Source organism: Mustela erminea, chromosome 18, assembly GCF_009829155.1.
Source record: "Mustela erminea isolate mMusErm1 chromosome 18, mMusErm1.Pri, whole genome shotgun sequence".
Classification (NCBI taxonomy): domain Eukaryota; kingdom Metazoa; phylum Chordata; class Mammalia; order Carnivora; family Mustelidae; genus Mustela; species Mustela erminea.
The window spans coordinates 61,360,617-61,372,734 of NC_045631.1; the positions used below are offsets into that span (position 1 = coordinate 61,360,617).

Consider the following 12,118-nt stretch of genomic DNA (forward strand, 5'->3'; position numbering starts at 1 on the left):
GCAGAGTCAGGCAGAGAGAGAGAGGAGGAAGCAGGCTCCCCGCTGAGCAGAGATTCCCGATGCGGGGCTGGATCCCAGGACCCTGGGATCAGGACCTGAGCCGAAGGCAGAGGCTTTAACCCACTGAGCCACCCAGGTGCCCCAGTAAAGCGTTTTTATTGTACTTTTTAATAAGAATTTATTTATTTGACAGAGACAGAGACAGCAAGAGCAGGAACACAAGGAGGCGGACTGGGAGAGGGAGAAACAGACTTGCTGATGAGGAGGGAGCCCGATATGAGACTCTACCCCAGGACCCTGGGACCATGACCTGAGCTGAAGGCAGATGCCCAACCGACTGAGCCACCCAGGCGCCCCAGGATTTTTTAAAAAGTTTTTTTTTATTTATTTGAGAGAGTGAGAGAGCAAACGCAGGGGGAGGAGCAGAAGGAAAGGGACATGCGGACTCCACAAAGCAGAGAGCCCAACACAGGGCTGGATCACATGACCCTGAGACCATGACCTGAGCTGAAACCAAGAGTCGGATTCTTAACTGACTGAGCCATGCAGGCGCCCCAAGAATAAAAGATTTAATAAAACTGGTTAACTAAGAGACTGTTTATATGTTTACAAAACATGCTAGTGGTTTCAAATCACAATGGCATTCACAATCCTTTTCATACATTTAAGGAATGATGCCATGATTTATTTAAAAAGTATTTACAACATTTGAGAAAATACATCTACTGCTATTATTTAAACATGATGGAAAATTTTGCTATTATCTTAAATGTGGGGACTTACAAGGTTTCACAAAATTAGTTCATTAATACTGTGCCAAACGCTCTGAGGAGTCTGGGTCCAGCTATTGTTTTCGGCAGTCGGAATCATCAGAGGGGACACAAATGGGTCTCCCTACTTTCACATTTGTTACAAGAAGGCTGACATTTGTAACAGTTAACCTGGATCATATTACTCTTTGCTTGAACTGCCCCATTTTCCGTTTCCCTAAATGAGAAGCCTTCTCCAACGCTCTGTGTTTCTCCCACCGTCATTCCCCGGCCTTCTGCCCGGACACGCCCAGCCTCCTCCCTCCTCAGACCCGCTGCCCCTTCTCTTTGCCCAGAGGTTCCCGTGGTCCCCGGTGCCTGTCCTTCAGGTGTCAGGTCGGACGTCTCCTGCTGTGCTGGCCCCTGGCTCCCACACTCTGCCTTGCAGCCCACGCGGCTCTGGAGCTGTCCCCTGTACTCATTCTCATGCGCCGGTGGGTCCTCCGTGAGCATCTGCTCGCTTCGTCCTGCGTCTGGCACAAACTAGATGCCCGGGACACCTCTGAAGGGAAGAAGAATCCGTGGCCAGAGCCTGGGTGTGCGTCTGCCACACCTCCGGCTTCAGCTTCCCGATGTGAAGAGCCGTGGGCGGCCCACCTCGTGCGCATCTTCGGGGGCTGCTCCCCCGACCCGTCTGTCCCGAGGGGTCTTGCACGCCGGCTCCCTCTCGGCCCTCTTCACTCCCACGAGCTGAGGGCACACAGCGGCCCGCTGGCTCGCTGCGGTCTGTGCGGCCTGGCCTGGGCCTGCGAACCCGGCTCCTGCAAGGCCCGGGCCCTGATTCCGAGCCTTTCCTCGCTGTCCCGGCGCTCGGCGGGTTTTCCTGGACAGCCGAGTGGGCTTCGCCGTTTTGCTTGCTCAGGGCTTGGCATCACCTGGCCTTTGTCAAGGCGCTTTGCGTCCACGCTGCGAGGACGGATCGGACGCGCCTCCGGGCGGTGGCACAGGCTCGGCGGGTCTGGCTTCCGCGCACGAGGGACAGCCGGTGCTGACCACCCCCGAGAGGGCCTTCACGCTGCTGGAGTCCGCCTCGAACGGCGCGACCCTTTCCCGCGGGGGAACCTCCGCGGGCCAGGCGGGAGGTGCCCGAGGGTGCGCCCGGTCGGGTCGCCGCCGTCGGGGTCGGGGCCCGCGTCCCGCTCGATGCGTCGCTGCTTCCTCCGGTCGCCGCGGGGCCGTTTACTCTTCGGCAGACTCGACTTCCGAGTCATCTCCGCGGCCCGCGGGGCCCGCTCGGTGCACTCGGTGCGCCCGCGGCCGGAGGCCGGCGGCGCAGGCTCCACGCACCCGGCCGCCGGGACCCCGCACTCCGCGAGGCCCCGCGGCCACCACCGCCGTCTGACGAGCCCCGCGCGCGACCACGTAGCGGGGCCCGGGTTCCGTCCAGGACGCCCTGCGTCCCCGGACCGCAACCCGCGAACCGCCCCGCGCGCCGGACCTCCGGCGGGGGCGGGCCCGGCCTCCCGCGGGCGCCCCCCGCGCCGTCTCGGGCCCAGGTGAGATGCGCGCCCGGCCCCCGGCCCCCGCGCGCTGCATCCCCGGCCCCCGGCCCCCCGCGCCGACCCGGCCGCAGGGGGTCTCCCGCCGGACCCCGCCGTGGAGGCCGTTCCCGCTCTGCCCGAGGCCGTGCGGAGGCCCGTGCAGGCCACGCGCGCTCCACCCGCCCCGCGGTCCGAGCCGCCGCCCCCCGGGGCAGACGTCACGCGCCCCTCGCCCAGCCCGCGGCGACCTGCGCCCGCCGCGAGTCACCGCGAAGCTCCGCGCCAGCCACGCTCTAGCCCGGGTTTTCCAGGCTGCTGGGAGCCGCGCCTGCGCCGGGCGCCGCGGCCGGACGTGCGGGCGCTCGGGCAGCGTGCCTCGCTATTGGCCGGCCGCCGGTAGCCCCACTGCTGCGCGCCGCCCCCATTGGCCGGCACGGCCGTCCGTCAGCGGCGCCCGCCGGCTCGCATCGCGCCGCGCGTGTCCCGCCCCTCGCCGCCGCTCGTCGCTCGCCGGCCGGCGGCCTCGCGCGGCCCTCAGCTCCGTGGCGGCGGCGGAAGGCGGCCCGGGCCCTCGCAGGCCCATGGCGGCGGCCGCGGCGCTCCCGGGCGCGGGCGGGCCTCCCGCGGGCGGCGGGGCCGGGGGCGGCGGGGGCGCGGGCGGCGGGTCCCCGCCGGGCGGCTGGGCCGTGGCGCGCCTCGAGGGCCGCGAGTTCGAGTACCTGATGAAGAAGCGCTCGGTGACCATCGGGCGCAACTCGTCGCAGGGCTCGGTGGACGTGAGCATGGGCCACTCCAGCTTCATCTCGCGGCGCCACCTCGAGATCTTCACGCCCCCGGGCGGCGGCGGCCATGGCGGGGCGGCCCCGGAGCCGTCCGCGCAGCCCGGGCCCGACGCGGGCGGCGACTTCTACCTGCGCTGCCTCGGCAAGAACGGCGTGTTCGTGGACGGCGTGTTCCAGAGGCGCGGGGCGCCGCCGCTGCAGCTGCCGCGCGTGTGAGTGCGGCCGGGCCGGGCCGGGCCGGGCCGGGTCGGGGCCGGGGCGGGGCGGGTCGGGGCCGGGGCGGGGGCGGCGGCGGCGGCGGCGGCGGCGGCGGCGGGGGCCCGGCCGGCGGGGCGGACGCGCAGCCGGACCCGCAGGCGCAGCCCGGGCCCCCGCCGGACCCGCCGGCCTTCCCGGCGCAGCACGTGGGCCGGCGCTCGCTCCGGGGCCTCGCGGGTCTGGCTCGAGCCCGGCCCGCCGCCCGCGACCCCGCCGCCCCGGCCGCGGCAGCGTGTGTCCGTCCCCGGGGCCCGCGCGGAGGGGCGGCGGGGTCGCTCCGGGCTGCGAGGGCTCCGTCCCGCCGGCTCCGGGCGACCCGCGCCGTGCGGGCTCCGCCGGCGCGGCCGTCCTCGGACTCGCGCCCGCCGCGTAACGTCCGGGGCCCGGGCCCGTCTCGCAGGGCTCCGCGCTGCGGCCCGGCGGCTCCTCGGAAGCCGGCGCAGGGTCCCGGCGCGTCGGGTGCGCGGCCGGGGGTGTCGGCGCGCGGCCCGCCGGCTCTGCCTGGAGCGGACTCCCGTCCCGTCCGCCACCCCGAGCGGCTGGGGCCGCGCTGCGCTGCCGCCCGCCCGCGCCCCGGTGTGCGCGCCGCCCGGGAGGCTGCCCGGGCCGCGGTGGGGGCGCGCTCCTCGGGGGTCGCCCGGCCGCCGTGCGCGCGTCGTTGACGGACGGCTCGAGGTCACGGCGGAGGACTCGGTCTCTCTGCTCCGAGCGTTTTGAGGTTTTCCCGGAAAATCCTTCCTGTCCTCCGCCAGGCCTGCTTGCGCGGACGGGCCGCGCACGAGGGTGAGCCGACCTTGGGGGGAGGCGCCCACGGCCACCTTCCGGGGGTCCCGGCCGCGCGGAGGACGGCTGAGGAGGGCATGCGGCGCGGCGGAGGCCGGCGCCTGGGACCCGGCTCGGGGCCACCGCGCCCGGCCTTTCTCCTGGGCCCGGGGCTCTCCTCGGACGGTGGAGTACGCGGGGACTGGACGTCGCAGCACCCTCCTCGCGGCCGCGCTCCTGGCGTGTGCTGGAGGCCAGACCGGCAGCTTGCGGGGAGGAGCGCCGCGAAGGCGCCTGTACTCGCTGAACGTAGAGAAATTGCCTGAAAAATCCTTTCTTCGAAACTAAACGTAGTTTTAAGTTACAAGTTCTTTTTGAGTCAGAAAGTCAATTTGTTTTTAAGATTATTTATTTATTGGACAGACAGAGAGGCAGGCAGAGAGAGGGGAGGAAGCAGGCTCCCCGCTGAGCAGAGAGCCCGATGCGGGGCTCGATCCCAGGACCCTGAGATCACAACCCGAGCCGAAGGCAGCGGCTTAACCCACTGAGCCACCCAGGCGCCCCAGTTTGTGCAAGTTTAAAAGCACATGTAATTTCGAGCAGTTATGCAGCTTTGTCCTCTAATTGAAAATCACTGTATCAGTTAAAAAAAACCCAGGGCAATCCCTGGTTGGTCTCTTATTTGAACAATAGTGATTTTAGTCCAATTCCAATTTTAGAGTGAATTTGTGTCTTGTAGTTAGTGTTAAAAATTTGCATACGGAGGACTTGCAGAGTACATAAGTAATTTAGGCTTAAAGAATGACTCGTCATTCTATTAAAATAGCAAGTAACGTATTAATTGAAGGGGAGTAGGGAAAGATGAGGCCGGTGATCCTGTGCGCTGGCCGTTGTATTTTAAGCCGTTTGGGTAAGTGCTGAACCCAGATGGTTTTTCCATGATGATTGGTGAGCAAACGGATCCTCAAGTGTGTGGGGAGGTTGCTGAGCATGTACATGAGTGCCAGGACGTGTGGTTTTTCCAGAAAACAGGTGATTTCCACAAATTATGTGGGGCTGTGTGTACAGAAATGCAAACTTTCTCCTCTCCAGGAGCATCTAACTCAACTGGAGGTGCAGGTGTTACTGGTACTAGGGAGTAGGGGTGGCCTCAGTGGAAGAACCCTGGGCCACCTGTGTGCATGTGTGCCTGTGGGGGTGCTCCTGGGAGTGAGCAGCTGGCGGTGGCCTTATGGGTGTCCCTGGGCCAGGAGCCTGGTGCTGAAAAACATGGAATTTAGGTTAGAAGGGACCTTGGGCCTCAATGTAGAGTTTGCGTTTGCCTGGGTCTGGTTGGGGAGCATTTTCAGTATGGTCAGTGACAGAATGAAGAGTGTCCTCTTTGAGGACTGGGTTCTTATTTGTCTAGGGATCCGTTCTGGTGCCTGAGTGGGCAATAAAGTGTTTTAGGAAGATCTGCTGGGCAGGAATGTCTGGGTGTGTTGTTGCTCTTGTTGCCGTGGAAGCAAACTAAGTATAATTTATAAATAAAAATAAGCAACTCTTTAGCAGTTGTTCAAGTACTTTGAAACCTCTCAAGTGAATTTGACATATTTTTGATCAGAAAGGTCCTAGAATATCTAATAGCCAAACATAAATAGAACAGGTTGCATTTGCTATTGCCCCAAACTACTTAACATGTGAAACTACACTTGAGTTTATTAAGAAAAGTGACCGGTTCCTATGCTAAATTAATTGTCATTCAGCTCATGATACAGCACTCCTTTCTTTCTTGTATGGCACGTTTTAACTTGCAGATTACGTTTGTTAATGTCACATTTGAGGACTTTCTCATTAAAACAGGGGTAGCGTCCTTGAAGGTTGGGAGTGGAGAGAAGTGAGCAGAGAGTGGTTCTGGAGCTTTCCACACAAAGACTCCCAAGAAAAGAACTGAAGGAACTCACAATGACGTGGTTGTGTTTAGAAGTGGGAATGGGGCAGAACCGAGGTTCTCAGAGAATACCAGTTAACAGAAAGAGGAGAGTAAGCGCAGTGCCAGGAGTGGAGATGGCCTCCGGAAAGTGTAGTGACTCAGATGTCACCGATGTCATGTTCCTCGGAGAGCCATGTGCTTGGCGATCAGGACTTCTTGGAGGATGAGGAGGGAGGCTAGGTGTGGGGCTGGAGAGTGAGTGGAAGTGAGGGTGTAAGAAGTTTGTGGGGCAGGGGACTGTTTTGGGGAGGGTGGAGTTAAGAAGAGGCTTGGGAAGAGTGGAGACCCTGTGGGTCACTGGGGTCAAGTGGGTGAAGGAACCCCCGAGAGACGCAACAGAGGCCTGCTTGGCCCACAGAGCAGACACAGACGAGGTGTAAAGGACAGGGTTCCCTGTAGCAGAACATCCCATGGGGATGTCTTACTCGAAGACCAGAGCAGGACCCACTAGTGAGGTCTCTCATGTTTTCTTGTTCCAGGGCTGCGGGGTTGGCTGAGATGCCTTTATATTTTATGACCTGCGACTGACCAGTTTGTATACAAAGCTGAGAGCTGGGAACCAAGATGTCTGGACTCCCGGGCTCAGGAGTGGGTGATGAGTAGGGAGACATCCATAGCAGAGGGGCAGATGGGCTTTGCACTTTGAAAAGTGCTCAGCATACAAATTAACTGCTTTTAATGACCACTGTGTGCTTTGCTTTAAGAGCTATAATATGGGGCGCCTGGGTGGATCAGTGGGTTAAGCCTCTGCCTTCGGCTCAGGTCATGATCTCAGGGTTCTGGGATGGAGCTGCACATCCGGCTCTCTGCTCGGCGGGGAGCCTGCTTCTCCCTCTCTCTCTGCCTGCCTCTCTGCCTACTTGTGATCTCTGTCAAATAAATAAATCTAAAATTTTTTTAAAAAGCTATAATATGTTTTCGTTTACCAAACTGAGATATATTTTATCACTGATTTGTAGATACTGGAAACACTGGGCAGCTATTTAATGTAGTTGTTAATTTACTAAGTTAAAAATAACCCAACAACTGGGTTAACTACTACCTCACCTAGTATGTGGTAATTCTTCCAGTGGCAAAATTCCGTTTATTTTAATGTTTAATGAGTGGTTTAAGACAGTTTAGATGTAAAATAACTTGAGTTCATGTGCTTGCTTCAGCAGTACGTATAATAAAATAACTTGAATTCACAACGTATTTTTTTTAAAGATTTTATTTATTTATTTGACAGACAGAGATCACAAATAGGCAGAGAAAGAGGAAGGGAAGCAGACTCCCCGCTTCGCAGAGAGCCCGATGTGGGGCTCGATCCCAAGACCCTGGGATCATGACCTGAGCCGAAGGCAGAGGCTTTAACCCATCAAGCCACCCAGGCGCCCCCTTCATAACGCATTTTGAGAAACAAGCCTATGTGGCAGGACCTGTCACCTGCGGTGGTCTTGGTCTTATGGGTCTGACTGTATCAGGAGATGGTGAGGTTGGGCTTTGGAGCTGGGCACCCTGGGGCTAGACTCCACCCTTCCCGTTTAAACTCTTGGAATTTTTGTTCTCTCGTGTGTAACATGGGATAACAACTGTATGACTTGTGCGACACAGCACTGTGCCTGTGTCCCTGGTACATCAGGGGCTACGCGTGTTTTGTCCATGAGCGTGCCCTGGTGTGAAGGGGCCTGTGAGGACTTAATGTGTCACAAAATGTGACCCGAGGGCATCAGTCTTGAGGGCCAGCACTCTTCAGCTTGCTCATAGCTCTGTACACAGGCACTCATGCCGGCCGTAAATTGATCTAGGGCCTCTTGGAGTCGTGAGTGAAGTTTGAAGTTCCTTCAGCTGGGAGGAGTCCTCTCCCTCCTGGCACCTAGGCATAGAGGCTGTGGGGCGTGGTTGGTGGTGGCCAGCAGGCTGGGCCAGAAGAGTCCATTGGGGGTGCCCTCCCCTTGCAGTCTCTGTTGGTTCTGTTCGACTCCAAACTAACTGTAAGCATCATCGCAGCACTTTCCTGATTTGGGAGACAAGAAAAACTGCTTCTGCCTTGGTTACAAAGTCAGGCAAGGGAACTGGCTAAAAGTTGTCCCGTTTGTGGTCTGATTTGAAGGATACTTGTTCATGAATGCCATTGGCCAAACTGTTGTTTTGGAAATTAAGAATGGCTTCTCTGTTCAGTCGAAGAACTTCATAATTCACAGTGCACTGTTTTTCTTTTTAAAACTGCTTTTTTATTGAAATGTAAGGAAGCACATACATTTTTGAAATTTTGGGCTATGTTTTCTTCCTGGGAGGCATTACAGACCTGAAGCCGGGCTCCTCTGCAGGTCTGTCATGTCAGCTGAGCACTTGCCAGGCTGACATTGGTGCTCAGGACCCTTAGTAGTAGGTGTTGGAGCCTGTTCTCAGGACTAGTGTCTCCCCCCCCCCCGCTCCCGTCACCCCTGTGCTGTCAGGCTAAGGGAGGCAGAGATGTTCCCTCCTTTCCCTCCTCATTGTCTTGTGCCGTAACTCAGCTTGCTCAGGTTCCTCTGTGCCGGTCTTCCATGATGTGGGGACCAGGTCCTATATGTGTTTGTAACCCCCTGGAAGTGGCACAGAGCCATCATCGCTTGGTATATATCCGGAACATGTGTACCCGCTGAGTGCTGATTTAGGATGTTACTGTTACTTGAACATTCTCAGGTACCGATCATCTGTCTAGTAATGGGATTCCAGTCAGACTTGACTCCCCCAATTACCAGCACCTTCCATCTAGATCCACAGTTGCAGAAGCTCAGCAAAGCTTCATGTATAATTGGTGGAAATAATCCAGAAGATGAGGCTATTATAGTGACAACAGATTTTTCCATTGTGAAAATGCAACAACTCTTGTTTCACTGAGGAGAGAGGTGTTCTGTTGGTTCTGGTTTTTTTTTAAATGAAGAAAAGATAGTTTCTAAAATAAGGAAGCTTTTAATGAAGGCATCAACATCTTGGATAGTATTCTTATCTGTTTAACATCTCCTCTTTCCTTTTATGTTTGGGTTTTGGAGCAGTTCACAATATCTTAAATAGTGGTAATACAGTAAGTCAGCTCCCACACTTCTGGTCCCGGTTTCTGATGAGGGTTTTTTGAATATGCTAATGGAACAATACACCAGGGCTTGTTTAAGGCACACATCACTGTTTCTGTGATTTGAGGCAGTTTGAGCACCACGACAAGGTGCTCATTGTTGTCATCCCAGGAAGTGCCCACCTGGGGAGATTAGGAAGCACTTGTAGAAACCTGCCTTTCCTGGGGTGCCTGGATGGCTCAGTCAGTTAAGTGTCCAGCTCTTGATTTCAGTTTAGGTCATGATCTTTGGATCATGAAGGTCTATCCGCAGGTCAGTCTCTGGTCATCATGGAGTGTGCTTGAGATTTTTTTCTCTCTCCCTCTGTTCCTTCCCTCCCCCAACCCCTTGCATACACACTCTCTCTCCGCAAAGAAAGAGAGAAAGAAAGAAAACCGCCTTTCCTATATGCATCAGTTTCTAGAGTGTGTGTGTGGTGCTCTGCCGAGAATTCCTTAGGGATTTTAGACATTATTTGGCTTTTGCTGAAGTTTGTCATTTGACACAGATTGCTTGTGTGTCTTATCCAGTGAAAGGTATCAGAACAGTGGTTCTTACCAGGGCCCCCTCCCCTTCCTGGGACATTTGGCAGTATCTGGAGACATGCTAGGTTGGCACAACTGGGAGGAGGTGCTGCTTCTGGCGTCTAGTGGGCCGGGCCAGGGACATTGCTAAAAATATTATAATGCACAGAATAGTCCCTTCCCCTGCAACAGATAATGACCCAGCCCCAGATGTCAGTAGCAGGGAGGAAGACTGAAGCCCTGCCCGCGCAGTTCTAGTTCTGATAACAGCCGGACATCCTTCTTGGAGCTATCGTGAGTGAATCTTAATAATTTTTTACAGATCAGACCCACTTAAAACCTTTAAGCTAATAGCAGTTGTTTCAAATTCAGTGGCAGCACCTTTCTGAAAGGAAGCCTGAGACGGAGCGGCTGGTGCGGAATCACTCCCTTGGCAGTTTTGGAAGGACACGCACAGAGGACCACCGTCTGTAAATCTTAGCTGGATTGAAGATCCGTCTTAGTGTTTTAAGGAGTAGCCCAGCATTCTCCCTCTTGGAATATGTACTCTCAGGCATATCTTACTGGTGAAGTTATTCTGGAAACATTTACAGCTAATGGGGTTAAAGAGACATTGAATTAATCTGTTGCATTGTTCTGGTGGCGTGGTTTTGTTTGTTCGTCTCGGTTTTCCTGAAAAATGAACTGATGATGTGAGGGACTCTGACGTGAGTGTCACTACAGCCATATTTCGAAAGACTGCTGTCAGATGCCGTTTTCTTATGGTTTTTGTCATAATAATTGGCAGTTTGAAATTCATCTTTTGACTTTCACTTGAATAGATGGGATACAGAAAACCCTAAACAAGGAAGGTGGACACTTACTGTTATATCTTTCTGGTCTTTTTCAGTAAGTATATAGTAGCATTTTGAGCGTGTAGGTGATGTTTCAACAGTACTGCATTTTTTCCTGTGTCCTGTATTTTCTCTGTAAACATTTTTGCTACATAACTAATTGACTATAAGGAATTTTGCTGTAAAAGATAAAATTGTGAAAAATAAAGGAGGGACATTTATTAAAAAGGATTCAAACATGAAAAATGAATAACAGAATTAAAGATTTTATTCCTGAGAAGACTGGTTGAGTGTTTCCCAGTTCTTGGTGTTTAGTAGGTTCTAGGTCAGTCTTAGGTGCCCTCTCTGTTCTGTGGAGGGCAGCTCTCTGGGGTCTTCACTTAAGAGCCACATTTCAGAGGTTACTTGTTATCTCCTCTGCGTCTTTCTCTCCACAGAGGAAAGATTGAGGGTGAGGTAAGAATGAGTAACGCAGGCATTCATTAGTGAACAGTCTCATAGCTTGAACAGGGGAGAGGAGAGCCTTCTCCCCCATGTGATCAGACTGTTTAATCTCTCAGCCTTAGGGTCCACTTTCTATAAACCGGATATTACTGAATTGACTTCATGGGGTTGTGGTGTAGATTGTCTTTGCCTGATACAGGAGAATTGGCTGAGTAAACATTAATATTGTTGTAAGGAAACAAATTTAAATTTTTTGTCTCAAATATTTTGATTGGGGAGTTTGATCCACTTATGTTTAAAGTAATTACGGTAAGGAAAGGCTTCTGCTATTTTACTGTTGTTCCTTATGTCTTACAGCTTTGTTGTCCCTTGTTTTCTTCCTGTCTGATTTTTTTTTTTTTTTTTTTTTTTTTGGCAGACAGAGATCACAAGTAGGCAGAAAGGCAGGCTGAGAGACCGGGGGAGGGGTGGGGAGCAGGCTCCCCACTGAGCAGAGAGCCTGATCCTGGGCTCGATCCCAGGACCCTGAGATCATGACCTGAGCCAAAGGCAGAGGCTTTAACCCACTGAGCCACCCAGGTGCCTCCCTAACTCTGATTTTAGTTTAGGTGATTTCTTTCTTTCTTTCTTCCTTTACTTTTGTGATTCTCTCCTCATTTTTCCTTTGTGTATATTTTAAAGATTTTCTTTGTGTTTACCATGGAGATCATATTTAACATCCTAAATTTAAAGCCATCTATTTTGAAATGATATCAGCTTCAAAAACTCTCCTCCTGTGTATGTCCTTCCTCCTCCCTTTTATGTTGTCACAGATTACATCTTTATACATTGTGTGCCAAATAACATATTTATAATTTTTTATGGATTTGTATTTTGAATTCTGTAGGAAATCAAAAGTAGAATTATAAACCCAAATGACAATAATACTAACATATATTTTCTCACATTTTTACCTACACTGGAGATAATTTCTTCATATGGTTTTGAGTGACTGTCGAGTGGTCTTTTATTTCCACCTGAAGGACTCCTTTTAGCTTTTCTTGTAAGGCAGGTCTAGTGTTAATGAACTCCCTCAATTTTTGTTTATTGAGGAATATCTTTTTTTTTTTTTTAAGATTTTATTTATTTGTCAGAGAGAGAGAGAGCGCGAGCACATGCAGACAGAGTGGCAGGAAG

General features: G+C 54.0%; 1 protein-coding gene across 2 annotated transcripts in view; it reads left to right on the top strand.

Moving 5' to 3' along the window:
• The first annotated feature begins 2,856 nt into the window (after positions 1-2,856).
• The window catches only part of FOXK2 (forkhead box K2), a 70,889-nt gene continuing 61,627 nt past the window's right edge, over positions 2,857-12,118 (top strand). For both annotated transcript variants that reach the window (XM_032321600.1, XM_032321601.1), the window contains exon 1: positions 2,857-3,284. In XM_032321600.1, coding sequence (XP_032177491.1) covers positions 2,872-3,284 — 413 coding nt within the window. In that variant the 5' untranslated portion in view covers positions 2,857-2,871. The remainder of the gene's footprint in view (positions 3,285-12,118) is intronic.